The sequence below is a fragment of the Pteropus alecto genome, unplaced genomic scaffold (genome assembly GCF_000325575.1).
Source record: "Pteropus alecto unplaced genomic scaffold, ASM32557v1 scaffold21, whole genome shotgun sequence".
In the NCBI taxonomy this organism is placed as follows: Eukaryota; Metazoa; Chordata; class Mammalia; order Chiroptera; family Pteropodidae; genus Pteropus; species Pteropus alecto.
In genome coordinates, this window is record NW_006436282.1 from 23,380,352 (window position 1) to 23,395,180 (window position 14,829).

Below are 14,829 nucleotides of genomic sequence, written 5' to 3' on the forward strand. Positions count from 1 at the left end.
GCGGGAGCCGCTCCGTGTGTTAGAGGATTCCTCCAGGTCTGAAGAAAGGAAGGCTCCCCATAGGAATTCTCCAGTTTTCTAGAGCATGCGATCCCTGGTTAAAACAGTGTGTATTGTCTTTAGACAAGGTTTGGGTGCTGGAAGTGAAAAGCTAACATACAAGGAGCGCTTTTTATGGGCTGGTTATTGAGCTAAGCCTTTAATAAGAGTTGATTTATTCTTTAAAAACTTATATGTATTACCTTAAGTTTATAGATAAGGAGAAGGAGCCCAAAGAGTTAAATGACATGCCCAAGGAGGCAGAGCTAGTAAGTCATGGAGCCAGGATGCAAAAGTGTTAGGTCCTCAACTAGGTTGTGTTTTTAAAGTGTATCTGTTAAGTGGAATTATATTAATTGTTGGCTGCAATAATTTTCCATCTCACTTGTTTTCTACAAATGACCTTGACACTCCTCCCATGGAGAGGTGGGTCTATGCCCCTTTCCTTGAATTTAGACCAACCTTAGTGATTTGCTTGTAACCAGTAGAAAGTAGTAGAAGGGATGCCTTATCATTTTTGAGATTAAGTCAGTAAAAGTCATATAGCTTCCTCTTGGTTCTTTTGAAATATTCCTTCCTGAAGCCTTCAGGGATGTAAGCTAACTGCCCCGAGGCCACCATGCTATGAGGAGGCCCAAGCTTACTCATGGAGAGAGATCACATGAAGTGGCTTTGAAACTCACAAAGAGAGAACTGTTAGGCCAGGCTCCACTGCCTAAACACCCCTCACCTCCGGTCAGGTGACTACATGGTTCATGCCAGAGATACATCTAAGAGGCTCACATCAACCAAACAACCAGAATAGTTCCTCCCCTCCTGAGGAGGCTTTGTTCCTGGCCAAAAGAAGGAAAACATAAAAAGAAAAGATACCACCATTCTTCACAAACAGTGACCTCATAGCAACAAGCAAATAATATGAAAACCTTAGGATATACTTTTAAGCAGAAACCATTTGAGTTGGGTTTCTCACACCTGAAATTGAGTTTTGATTGTTCAAATATCCGCTTAACACAATGATTTGATCTCAGCAAGAAGACCCAGGGATTGATAACTCCATTTTAGCAAGTATTTGTCAAGACTCTTTTGAAAACAACAGACCAACTTTCAAATCAAACTTTTAAGAAAAATAATAAAGGAGTTTATTGTTTCACATATGTGGCATGTCATGCGGTGGAACTTCAGGAATGGCTGGATCTAGGTGCTGAAATGTTATAGTTAGCAATTTCTCTTTCTCAGTTTCACTTTCCTTTGTATTGCTTCATTCTCATGTGGGTTCTCCCACTGTGAGGGCAAAGATGGCCAACAACCTAGCAGCCCCAGCTGAAAGAAACCTTTCTCAGTTCCAATTACACGTCTACGTATTATATGCGCTAGCTTAGCAAGGGCCATGTACCTGTCATGGAGACAATCACCGTGGTCAAGGAGATGCATGCAGTACTCTGGCCCACTCTAATTCCCAGGGGCGGGATCAACTTTACCCAAGCCATACAGACTAACGGGGCTAACAGGATGAATTATATCGACAGGTTTTAAGTTTCATTAGAATAAGCTCTAATAGAAACAATGAACATTTCTTTAGTGCTACATGTTTCTCGTTAGATTCTGGGATCTAATAAGATCTAAAATAATTTATAATTATGTTTTATGTTCATTTCACAGAGAATACTGTGACTGTTAACTAACTTACCGAAGATCACTTAGGTAGTCCACATAATGTTAGATATATTATTTCCTTAATAAATTATTGAATTCAATTTGCTCATTTTATTTAGTATTTTTGCATCTATATTTATAAGTTAGATTGGTACCCAGTTTCTCTCTTTTGCTATTTTTGCCACATTTTGGTATCAGGATTGTTTGCTTCTGTGGACCCTGCAAAAGAAGATACCTACTAAGAAGGGCTCCTGGTAGCCAACTGGTCTCAAATTTAAAAAAAAAACAGCCTAGCAACTGTTCCTACACAGGGGCCTCTAATGCAAATTTCACTTCATGCCTGCACCGAACTGCCTGCCTGCGCTGTGGTCCTGCCATCAGAGCCTGGTCCCGGACAGAGCAAAGGGGAGGGGGTCAGAATGTAGTTGAAGGGAGCAGAGCAAGAACTGCCTAGCCTGAGAGGGGCCTCGCCAGGGGCCACCTGGCCCTGGGGGGCGGCCTCACAGCTAGCTGTGCTGTTTCACAGTTGAGCTGTCACGCTGTTGAGATGTTCCACAGCTGTGCTGTTCTCAGGCCCTGCTATATCACAATTGAGCTATTTGCAGTGACTAAAGTTTCCTTCTTCACTGCACCACGCCAGACTGGGAATTCCCGTTGGTCTTGAGCTGGGCGCCAACGACCATCGCTTGATAGTTCCAAAATAAATGGAGAAACTTTTGGTGACTTACTTCCATTAGTGCAGTTTTAATAAATAAGAATGACCGATTCTAAGCTATTTAACTTCTCCAGTGAATGTCTTGCAGCATCTGGGTCTCTAGTGTGAAGTCCTCCCCGGCTTAGCCTCCTGTGTGAGACCCTGTGGGAGGTTTGCTATTAAGTCAGCTCACAGTACATCTTGATGGCCTGGGGAACACTCAACAGCTGGCGACTTAAAATTCGCAGCTGTCCAACTGTCAAGGAAGCCTCACAGGACCTGCCTTCACCCTATCTTTAAGTATTAAAAGAAATCCTGAAAAAGAAAAAAACTCCTGAAGAATGGCTTTTTTTTTTTTTCAATGTGGAATCCACACTTGTAACTACGCTAAAAAATAAGTAAACAAAAAACTTTCTCTCCCTCCCCAAAGCGGTAACGGGTAATTGGATCTACGGCCACGTAGGAGCCTGGCGTGGTCCTAAATCCAGAGTCTCCAGGGACAGACGGCCACCAGCGGGTCTGCTTAGGCACTAAACACTTTTTTCTCAACTTTGGCCCAAAGCCCAGTCCCGAGGAGTTCACAATTTCTCCCTCGGGGACGGGTCCCTCCTGCAGCGGCCAGCCCTGTTGCCGGCGCGGGCCAGCGGGCTCGGAGGATCCGGCCGCGCCGGGGCGGTGCAGGGCGCATCAGGCCCGGCCCCGCGCGCGGCCGCGGCTCCTCCCCTCGCTCGGATGTGGCCGGGGGGCGGAGGAGAGGGGGTGGCTGCTGCCGCTCCGGGAGGGCCGGGAGCCTTTTCCACGTTTGCAAACGCAGCTGCGCCCAGGCCGGCTCCGCGCCCGCCGCGCGCTCCTCTCCTCGCTTCCCCCGATGGCGTTCAGGGCCCGGGGCTGGCGGCCCCCACCGCCGCCGCTGCTCCTGCTGCTGCTCTGGGTGACCGGGCAGGCAGCGCCCGTCGCGGGCCTGGGCCTGGGTTCCGACACGGAGCTGCAGATCGAGCGACGCTTCGTGCCCGACGAGTGCCCGCGCACTGTGCGCAGCGGCGACTTCGTGCGCTACCACTACGTGGGGACATTCCCCGACGGCCAGAAGTTCGACTCCAGGTACCGCTCCCCGCGCGCCCGGCCGGCTTTCCCGCTCCCTCTCTCCGGACAGGCCTTTCTCTCCCGACGGACCTCCCCCAGCTCCGCCCCGCGAACCTCGCGCTCCTCCCTCTCCCTCTTCCTCCCGCAGAGCTCCCCGACCCTAAATCCCTCAGCCCCCGGGGCGAGCCTACCGGCCCTTGTGCTTCCCTGGTCCTCCCACCCAGGACTGGACTCGTGGAGAAGCCTGTGCGTAGCGGAGTTGGGGCAAGTCATGCGCTCCCAGCGCGCTTAGAAAGGCGGGATCTACGTAAGATGGCCTCTCCGTGGTAGATCCCACCCCCCACCCCCGAGTCAATGTTGGCGTCCGCCTGCCACCTCCCTTTACTGTGCCTTTCCGCGCGGGCCGGGGATCTAGACAGACCGTGCCGCCGATGCTGCAGCTGATGATAGCAACCTCGAACGTTGCTGGAGCTATTTCAGCGTCCCAGGGTAGTTCTAAGTGCTTTCCATATAATGAACTCATTTAATTCTTACAACAGTTCTCTGAGGTTGATGCCGTTACCACTCTCATTTAGCCAGTGAAGTAGCTGGAGGCCGTCGAGGCTAAGAAACTTGTTTAAGCGGAGTCAGCCCAAGTCCAGAGTCTGTGCGTATAACTACCACCGCCCGCCCTTTCTAGCCTTGCAAAAACCTCCCCGGGGCAGGATGTAGTCCAGCGCGAGTCTCGGCTTTGCCATGGGGCCTTGCGCCATGCCCACGATTCCTGCCCCAAGAGCACAGCCCCTGTACCCCACTTCGCTCCAGTTTAGTTTTAGGGGTTAACGGGCCTCTTTGGCTTCAGCTCATTCCGCTCTCTTCCCTGAGGCTTTCTTACCAACTGGGCTGTGCGGGCACTTCCCCCAGCGGATCGCCAGCCTGGGCCTGGGCGAAGAGAACTGTTTGCTTCGGAAATGCTCTGTGCCCTAAGGCTGCACTAGACTCATCCCGAAGTTATCTTTCAAAACATTCTCTTAGCTTCTCTTGGCTTTTTTGAAATTACAGACAGTGAGTGAATCTATAAAAGCTCATTAGCATACCACGTGGCACATAGCAACTGCTCAGAAATGGTCAGTCTTACTATTGTTTCAGTTGCTTAAAAAAAAACGGATTGAGATATAATTCACAACCGATACGATTCACCCCTTTAAAGTGTACAATTTAATAGTTTTTCGTATGTTCACAGAATTGTGCAGCCATCACAACTATCTATTTGCAGAACATTTTCGTCACTCCCCAAAAGAAACGCTGGACCCATTAGTGGTCTGTGCCCTCCAACCCCAGGGAGCCACCGATCTACTCTCTGTCTCTTTGTGGAATCATACAATTTGTGGTGCTTTGTGCCTGGCTTCTTTCACTTAGCATAATGGTTTCAGGGTTTATTCATGTTATAGCATTTGTCAGTACCTCATCCCTTTTAATGGCTGTGTAATATCTCATTGATGGCTCTACCACACGTTTGTCAGTTGATGAGCATTTTACACTTTTTGGCTATTATGAATAATGATGTGTGCACCTCATTACTCACAAGGTTTTGTGTGGATATGTGTTTCATTTATTTTGGTATATACCATATACCTAGGAGTGGAATTGCTGGGTTCTTTGGTAACTATATTTAACTCCTTGAAGAACTGCCAAACTCTTTGTCCAACATGGCTGCACCATTTTACATTCTCACCAGCAATACATGATGGTTGTAATTTCTCCACATTCTCCCTAACGCTTGTAATTGTCTGTCTTTTTTAATATTGCCATCCTAGCGGGTGTGCAGTGGGTGTCTCCTTGTGATTTTGATTTGTATTTCCCTGGTGGCTAATGGTGCTGAGCATCTTTTCATGTGTTTGTTGACCGTTTCTATGTCTTCTTTCATATGCTTCTTTAGTTAGAAAATAGAGAAGAATTTCCTGTTCGTGCTGATGGTTAATTATTAATTCCCACTAAAACGAGTTGTCTAGGCATGGCGGCTACTTTGAGACAGTGTCAGACAGTGGAAAGAGTACAGAGGAGGTATCATCATCCATTTAGCAGACCTGTATATGGTGCGTGTCCCTGAAGACGGTGTCCCCTAGACGGTGCCACTAATAGTTCAGGCAATTACATGGTGTGATAAATACAGTAACAGCACGCCCTCCGGTCTCACACTGTAGAATTCACATGTGGTTTTTACCACATGCCTTTACATATGTTAATTCATTCGATCTCCAATGTATTCATTTAACCTCACAAGACAATGAGGGAGGTATCTCATTACAAAGGAAGAAACTGAGGCTCAGAAAGTTCAAGTGATTTGCCCAAGGTAGCCAGCTACTAAGTGGTGGAGTGGGGCTTTGAACCTAGGCAGTTTGGTGCCAGAGTCTATAGTCTACCATATATATGATGGAAGCAAGGCAAGGAGCTATGGAAGCACACAGAAGGCCTAACTGTACGTGGTGTGTGTGTGGTGAGTGTGTGTGTGGGGGGGGGGCGTGGCGGTCAGGACGGAGTCCTGGCATTGCAGGGATGAGACCTGAAGAGGATTAAAGTTTACAGGGAGATGCTGAGGGGTGGGGGTTGTGGGGAGAAGAAAGGGCGTGGCTGGTAGAGGAAAGAGCACAGGCAGTGGCCTGGGGTACTGTGTGGGGGACATTCAAGCTGTTCAGTGTGGCCCGAGCTTGGAGTGGGAGTAGGGGAGTGACAGCGGGGAGAAGGAGAAGTGAGAGGAGTTCCGGAGAGGAAGGCTGGCCAAGCTTTTGAGAGATCTCGTCCGTGGCTATGGAGTTTGGACTAATCCAGAGCAAGTCAAAGGACAATGGAAAGCCATGGAAGAGTTTTAATCGGGAGAGTGAGGATCAGACTTACATTTTGCAAAGGTCCCTGTGGCTGCAGTGTGGACAATGGAGTGAAAGGGGCGGGGCACTGAGTAGGTGCTTCACTAATGGGAGTTTTTCTCTAGGGCCTCCATTCCTTTGGGGATTTATGAAGTATTAGGGCGCGGCTTTGCTATTCCTGCCACAAGATCTCCGGGGAGAAGAAATCTAAGGTGTTTTGGGCTTTGGCTGCTGATTTGGAGGTTTGTCCTGAAGAACACAATGGCTGTCACCTTGACCAGAGTCCTAAACCACAAAGGGCCTTTTCTTCCACAGAGCTTTCTGCCTGCATCTCTGCCTGGCGCTTGGGAGCGGTTGATGTCTTTTCAGCTAATGGGCTTTTGCAGTTGCCAAGAGGTCCAGCCCGTCGGCCCTTGGCCACTGGCTTGGACGTGGCTTCATTTTATCCGGCGCCTCCATGGGCTTGTTAATATGCCCCGGTGGCTGCTGCTCCAGACTCGAGGAGAAGACACCGGCTCCCCGCCTGCAGGATCCTGAACACACTCCCTCTCTCGAGCCCCCAAAACCCATTCCTGTGGGGTCCTGCTCTCGCCCTCCAGATCTTGGGAACCCCTCGTCAGCCACACCTGATTCAGCGTTTGAGGACTTTAGCAGCATTCCTAGCACCCCCCAGTGGGCCAGTCTCTTTGTTTACTCTGATTTCTTTCTGGGGACTGAAGTTTAAAACATATATCGGGTTGAGGTGTAGCCGTTCTGAATTCAGACCTGCAAGTTCCAGGCTTCCTTCTGCCCTGCCACCTCTGCAGGCTCGGGGAGGCACACGGCATCCACCCTTGGCCACGGCCCCTTTATTTACAACTCGATAATGTTTCTTCTCTTCTGGTCCACTCCCTCTCCGTCTTCCACAATATCGTTGCCATCTTTTGATGGCAGTGGCCTCCTTTCCTGTTTTTTTGTTTGTTTGTTTGTTTGTTTTAAGCGCCTACAGAGCCTGGTCTTCCTAGTTGGTCTCCCATCCAAGTACTAACCAGGCCCGACGTCGCTTAGCTTCTGAGATCAGATGGGATCAGGCACGTTCAGGGTGGCATGGCCGTAGACTCCTTTCCTGTTTTCTGAGTCCTTTTTTACAAAGAGTTGCTTAGGAGCTTGGGAAAGGAATGGGTTTTAGGGGATCGAGAGAGGGAGGGTGTTCAGTTTGCCACATGTTCTCCTAAAAGTTCATCCTCAACTGCAGGTCGAACCTTATGCTTGGAAATAGAGCCACAGTGTTTATGCCTTAAGAATACAGTGGCGGCGTAGTCATTTATCCCAAGGACTATGCTGTAACGTGTGCTCGTGTGTAGGTCGTTCAGTGAGGTGAAAATAATGGATTTCCATGATGTCCCCTGCCTTAGTGGATTTTGGGCTGATAATCTTGAAGAGCATCATTGGGCAATACCACAGCCACATCCCGTTACCCCGGTGGGGCAGGGGAAGGTAGAGATGTCAGGGGTAGCAATCAAAGGCAGCAGAGAATGAGCGGGGCCCATTAGAGAGGAAAGGGGACTGCCGGATGTGCAGGGTGAGCTACACTTGCCTTTTAGGTCCACCCTCCCTCTGTTCCACTTGCTTTTTGCTCTCAGAGGCTGTTCTGTACGGACTATATGTGTATAGTATGGGTTATATCAGTGGCCTCCTTGTCATCTGGCTTCTGGTTGGATTCAACCAATGGGGCATCAGCAGGAGGTCAGGGGGACGTAGGAGAGGGGGGAGGACATATTTATTCCTCTGGCTTCCTGTCTGTAGAGTCACTTGAACTGTGTCCCTGGACTAAAGACCCTAGCTTAGCTTCTGCCCCTCTCCGCCCCGGATCCTTCAAGCCCAGGTGTGACAACAGCACCCCCTACTCATCCCCAGAGGTATTGCATGTCCCTGTATTTCTCTGCATCCTGCACACACTTTTGCACTCAGCCCTTTTTATTAAATTTTCCTGAACTGCCTAGTTTGGGTGTATCATCTATTTCCTGCAGGACCCAGACCGAAATGTCTGCAAAAGGTGTGATTCAGCCAGATACTGGGACAGGTTGTATAACTGCTTGTTCCAGAGCTTAATTTTCACGACCAGTTCTGGGCTTGAGGCTGCAAATGAATTTATGCCATTTGTGCTGACAGAGCGACTTTATTTTTCCAGATGGTCAGAGTTTTCGGCAGTAGATAAGACTGGTCTTGCATTATTGGTTTCTCATGCATGTAAATTATACATTTTCTTTCAGAACAGTGTGTTTTGTTTTTAGCACTTTGCTTAGGGAGTCATCAAATGACGAAATGAATACTGTGAGGCAACAACGCTTTTCACACATCACCTGGGGAGGTCCTGTGCTTGGAGGGTAGGAGCTGGACCGTCCTGGGTTCCAGCTTTTTTTCCCCCTTGACTCACCTTGTGAGCTTGGGAAATTTTTTCACTCCCAAGGAGCCTGAGTATCAGCACCCACCTTAAAGTGTGTGTACAGATCAAATGAGGTAGTATATGGAAAAGCTTAGTTTGCCACTGTGCCTGACATAATACACACTCTCTAAATAGTTATTATTTAAAAATCTCATTAAATTCGGGAACTATATTCAGGTTCTATGGATGAAAAACATAATTATAAAGCGGTTTCCAGCCTGCGCATTGTTGCTGTTTGCACATGTTCTGTCTTTGAAGCTTCAGTTCTGGTCCATTATTAACATAAACCTGCCAGTTTGATGGCGGTTCAGGGCATGGCGACCCGGCAGAGTGAAATTCAAGAGCTGGATTCGGAGGGCGGGTGTTGGTTCTCCAGAGGTTGAGGGCGGAGATGTAAAGCCGTCCAGGGCACAGAGCTGGTCATGTGCTTTTGTCCTCTGGCTTGTTGGCCTAGACTTGGAATCTTGCTTTTTGTGCACTGACCTTGGAGAAAGGAAGGCTATTAAAATGGGCCGTAAAACTAGGAGGAGAAAGGGAAGATGAGAATGGGTCTGAGGAAGCTGCCTTGGTGGTGGCAAGGTGGACTGTGCCACCTTCCCAAGCTGCTCCTTGGGGACAGTGAGAAAAAGCTAGAAGTAATTTACTGAACAAAGGTCGGTACATCCTAATGAGGTAAATTCAGCAGCTCTCAACATTTTATTATACCTAAAATCTCCTACCCATGGATTATCATTGATCGTATTTTCATGTATCACCTTGTGGATTATTTTCATGTGCATCTATATATGTAAATTCAAAATGGGATTATTTTATACTGTGTCTCTGTAACCTGCACTTTTAATGTGTGTATCCTTCTTTGCCAGTGAATAGAAATCTGTTGTTTTTTTTCTTTAAAACTTTAATTGAGGTGTCATCGACATTTAACATTAGTTTCAGAGGTACAATGTAACAATTTGATATTTGCATATATTGCAAAATGATCACCACAGTAAGTGTTGTTAACATCGGTCACCATACATGGTTACAAAAATTTTCTTGCAATGAGAATTTTTAAGATCTACTCTCTTAGCAACTCACAAATATGCTGTATAATAAATACATTATTAACTATAGTCGCCACACTGTACATTATATCCCCATAATAGACCTCTGTTGTTTTCAAATGGCCATAGAGCATTTTATTGTATATCCTTGCCTTAAATGCAGTCAGTGCCATGCTCTTGAACTTCGAAGTTACTTCCAGTGTTTCGTTATTATAAGCTCAGCCCTGTAGTTTTCTTAACCACAGCATCTGAACCTCTGTGGGTGTCTCTGCCAGTGTTTTTTGATAGCCGAGGTCTATGCCTTACACGTCTTTCATATCTCTCAAAGCACCCAGCCCTGTCTCCTCATGTGCAGACCCTTGTTGGTTGCTGATTTGACATTGAAGAGGATGTGAGCGTGGGCCATAGCCATGATTCCATTCTTTATCTTCCAACTTAAGGCCATTACCTTTAAAACACAAATAGTAGTGATTTCAAGACTACATCAACTTTCTATTGCCTGTAATAATTGTAGTAACATTGGCATAACTCTTGGGTGTTCAGAGCACTTTTCACGTATTTATGTCATACAGATCTTGTTTTGCAGAGGAAGAAACTGAGGTTAAGAGAGTTCAGGTATCCTTTATGCTACACCATGCTGCCTCTTTGTTTAATTTATCGACTTAAAGAAAGAAAAAAGAAAAAAAATATGTGTTAACTTGGGCATTAGTATCTATGATGTTGCTTTTATGTACCAATCATACAGAAATAGAGTAAACTGTATATTTAGTAGAGTAATTGGTAGCTATGTTGCAAAATAAATTATATATATTCTGGGGAGAGTTATACCGATGCTTATCTAATTAGATTTGCTGACAACGTTCAAGGTAATTTAAAAATTCTAGCCCTGCAAGTACTGTTCCTGTATCAGTAACTCCCCTGCAGGCTTTCTGCTTTGCAGTGACCTCCGTCTGCCTGCGGGTACATTTCCACAGGTTGGTTTCACTAAGGGAAAGATTATTTATACTTTTTTTTCTCTCTCTCTGCCCTTTGGGTCTTCAGCTATGACAGAGACTCCACTTTCAACGTGTTCGTGGGGAAAGGACAGCTGATTGTAGGGATGGACCAGGCTCTGGTTGGTATGTGCGTGAATGAGAGGCGTTTCGTGAAGATACCTCCGACGCTCGCTTATGGAAGTGAAGGCGTTTGTAAGTTTTCATCCCATGTTCATAAACACAGAAACAACCAGAACATTAATAGGCTGTTCAGTTGGGCATACTGGAGAATCTTTTAGGTTGGGAAAAATAAGCAGTGAACACACACGCACACACACACACAGAGCTAAATTTCCCATCTTAGGTTTATTTCTTCTAGATATGAAAGGAGGTGTTGTTAACATAGGTGTATTGAATGTTACCTTTGTTGAGAAGAAAAGTTTGCTTTTTCTCTTTGAATTTCATTTGGAGGAAAGAGGGTGGGAGCATGGCTCATTTTGGAATTGGAGACCAGTGTCCCCTTGAACCCTTGGCAGCATCCTAGGTGTCTGTGTGGCCTGAAAGGCAGCAGCTTCTCAGTGTGAACTCTCTTTGATTTCTAGCTGGTGTGATCCCCCCTAATTCAGTGCTTCATTTCGATGTCCTCCTGATGGATATTTGGAACGCTGAAGATCAGGTTCAGATTCACACTTACTTCAAGCCCCCCAGTTGCCCTCGGACCATCCAGGTGTCGGATTTTGTAAGGTACCACTACAACGGAACGTTCTTGGACGGGACGCTATTCGATTCGAGGTAAGAACCACCGTTCTGGCTGGTATCACCTGCTTTTCATGCCCCTGGAGAAACCAGAAAAGGGACCATTCTCAGCTTTCACCAGCGTCAACTCCTTCACTTAAGACTCTCGGTTAATGTTTCATGCTCCAGAGTGCCAGTGTCAAAATGTATACATCTTAGAAAAACTTAAGAGCAGTGTTTACCTAAATTAGTAGTATTTTGAGGCCTCATTAAGTGAAGGGCCCTATTACCAAGTAGGTTCATTTCTACAGTTTTCCCATGGAAGGAGGAAGGAAGGCTGAATGTATATGAAGCTATGGAGAACTGTGGGTGTCAGGTGCTAAGCTGGGGAACAGTGAAACTTTACCTCTCATAGTAGTGTCAAAATATGATTAGGTGGATTAACAGGCCTATTTTTATAAATCGTCGTGGCTTAATTACATGCTTTTTATACATCTGAGGACATCTGCTCTGTGACTGAGAGCAAAGATCCATATATGCTTGTCTCCAGGGATGGGTAGGGGTTCATGGTTCGCCTGAGATTTGGGCAACAAAAACCTTATTGAGGGATGAGTTAGAAACGTCCTCCTGGTATAGAACTTTTTCTTTTTCTCATTGGTTTTCAGTCACAATCGCATGAAAACGTATGACACGTACGTGGGGATCGGCTGGCTGATCCCCGGGATGGACAAAGGGCTGCTGGGGATGTGTGTGGGGGAGAAGCGTGTTATCACCATTCCTCCTTTTCTGGCCTATGGAGAAGGCGGAGATGGTAAGTCCTTCTAACCTTCTGAGTCATTCTCGTCTGTCCTTATTTTTACTGCAGTGATTAACTCACCTTGGCACGTGAAATCCCCAGATCTTTTGTGTGAGACCTGCACTGTTCAAAACCTAGGGCTGTTTACATTTAAATAAATTAAAATGAATTAAAATCCAATTTTAATGAAAATGCTGTGCGTTGGTTACACAGCCATACAGTGTGTACTTAAGAGCCACACGTTGCTGAGTACTACTGTACTGGACAGTGCAGACACAGAATGTCCCCGTCACTGCAGAAGGTTGTGTGGGGCAGTGCTAGCTGAGGTCCTCCGCTGTCTGACGGGTGAGTTGCAGAAACCCACACTCATTCCTGGTCGTCGATGTTCATAATTGAGCTGTCTGCCACTGCCTCGTAAGCTAAAACCTTGGCCACCGACCTCTCCAGCCTATGTGTTTCCCATCTGTGAAATGAAATTTGAACTACACAGTCTAAATATTGTAGACATCAAAGTAGAAATTTTGCATTTGATGCCAGAATTCCCATTTTTCCCCTGATGTGTACTTCCGTGGGTTCTACCTGTGACGTTAGCTCTGTGAGGACAAATGCAAAGCATAACGTTAGGAAAAAAACACATTAATTTGAATTAATTGAATTGTTCTTTTACTGTGAGGGAAAATTGGCATAAATAGAATATTGGCATAAATAGAATTTCTCAGTTACTCATATTTGAATTTCAGGCACATTTAATTCTACGGAGAGGCTGACACAACAGAGACCCCTCCAGGCATTTAAGCGAGCAGATATACATAGTTAAAAATAGAAGTGAAAACACAGTGCTCTTTAAGAAGTTCACTGACAGTGGTTCCCAACATGTAATGACCCCTTAACATAATGTTTTCCCGGGTCCAGAGCTGGAGGGCAGGGGAGACAGAGCGGATGGCGCTCGGCCTTCTCCCCTGCCCCCCGCCGCTTTTACATGTTTTACGTGTTGGAATCTGCAGATAGTCTCTTTCAAAGTGGGGCGAGGGCTGGGGAGTTCCCTGCCAAAAGGGAAGTATGAGAACAATTACTATAACTGTGTCTTAATTCTCCCTTTCCCTAGATACGTTGTTATTCCTATTGGTGCTCCAATTGTCTTATCCTTGGCCAATGGAATTTCATTCTCCTTGGCTCCCAAATCCTTTTTGACATCATCTACATGAACCTGACATACATAATAAAAACTCGATGCCTAGCCTAATATGAGGACTATTCTCTATTTATTTATTTTAAAGAATCGATAATTTAAATATTTAAAATAAATAGTTTATTTAAAATAGTTACTTTTAAAATACTTTATACTTTAACATTGTGCTCAGCTATTGAGGTATAACGTTGACTAGGTGAATTGTATGGTGTGGAAATTATATCTCGATAAAGTAGTAAAAAAAAAAAAAAACCAAAGAGTCAAAAAGTACATGATCATGCTAGAAAAATTTAAACCCTGGAGTGACTTTTAAAGCTTTCTTTTTTTTTTCTCTGAAATTAAAAGATATAGAAAAATACAAAAGACGAATAGTCTACTGCATCCCCCCTCCACACCCGCACCCATATTTCAGAAATTGACCACACCTTGCATTCCAGAGGCTGACTCAGCAGTCTGGTTTCAGCAGATTTCATCATCCGCCTGAGGGGAAAGAGGCAGGGGGTGCCAAAGAGCCAGTCGAGGGAGCACAGGCTGGGTTGCCTTGAGGTTCACCTTGCCCCGGCCTACCCCTTCGCGGGGCATAACAAATGGCAAGTAACCGACTTGGGGTAGGTGATTTGTCACTTAACTTCCCTTTATCCCAAAGTACTGGGTTTAGAGTTATTTATTGGCTGATGTTGATCTTTGCAGTAAGAGCTAGTGCTCAATAATCTCTCCGTGTGGATTACCGTGTTGCAGATGTTGAACAAATCATCACTGTTAGGAAGATCCAAGAGAGGCAGTACCATCATCCAGGAGTGAGACAGAAATGCTTTTAAGACTATTTATTTAGGTCGTGGGTGCCATGTTTTCCTCTCATCTCAGCTAACTTTAGTATTTATTTATATCTTGTTTTGGATTGCACGTTGTCTCTGTAAAAAATTGGCTGTGGGTTCCAAAGAACAAGTCTATGTAATGTTCTCCAGAAGCAGATCTGAGCTTTGGAATTTGTGCCTTTAAATGTCTGTGATTTGCATTTGTACACAAACGGAAACTCACAGAGGTATGTATTTGGGTTTGCATAACCACCCACATAGAGCCTTGATTTGCCAGCACAGACCTAGAAAATACGGTCATAGAGAGTCTCTCATGTCATTAATGTCACTTTGCTACCTTTTCTAGAGAAGTTAGGCTTCAGATTATACCTGGAAGCCCAGGGTTGGACACCAGGGGGAACCACCCAAGACAAGACAGAACATCTGTGTCCTTGGCTTGAAAACGTCAAGGAATGACTGGCACCAACACAGTGGGTGTTGGATTGCAGTTTAAGTACTTCCTAAATCTTGTGTCCTGGTTTCATCATCTTCCTCCATTCC

The 14,829-nt window shown here is 45.9% G+C and overlaps 2 protein-coding genes and 1 pseudogene across 2 annotated transcripts in view; 1 reads left to right on the top strand and 2 right to left on the bottom strand.

Moving 5' to 3' along the window:
• Positions 1-3,744, bottom strand: part of LOC102890806 (retinitis pigmentosa 9 protein) — a 17,682-nt gene extending 13,938 nt beyond the window's left edge. The window contains exon 1 of the mRNA XM_015589449.2: positions 3,661-3,744. The gene's annotated coding sequence lies outside the window, so the exon portion shown is untranslated. The remainder of the gene's footprint in view (positions 1-3,660) is intronic.
• The window catches only part of FKBP9 (FK506 binding protein 9), a 29,454-nt gene continuing 17,756 nt past the window's right edge, over positions 3,132-14,829 (top strand). Inside the window, 4 exon segments of the mRNA XM_006912052.3 lie at positions 3,132-3,487; positions 10,822-10,967; positions 11,357-11,546; positions 12,155-12,322. Of these exon segments, the coding sequence (XP_006912114.1) occupies positions 3,255-3,487; positions 10,822-10,967; positions 11,357-11,546; positions 12,155-12,322 (737 nt within the window). The 5' untranslated portion in view covers positions 3,132-3,254.
• On the bottom strand, positions 7,292-7,410 carry LOC112479781 (annotated as a pseudogene).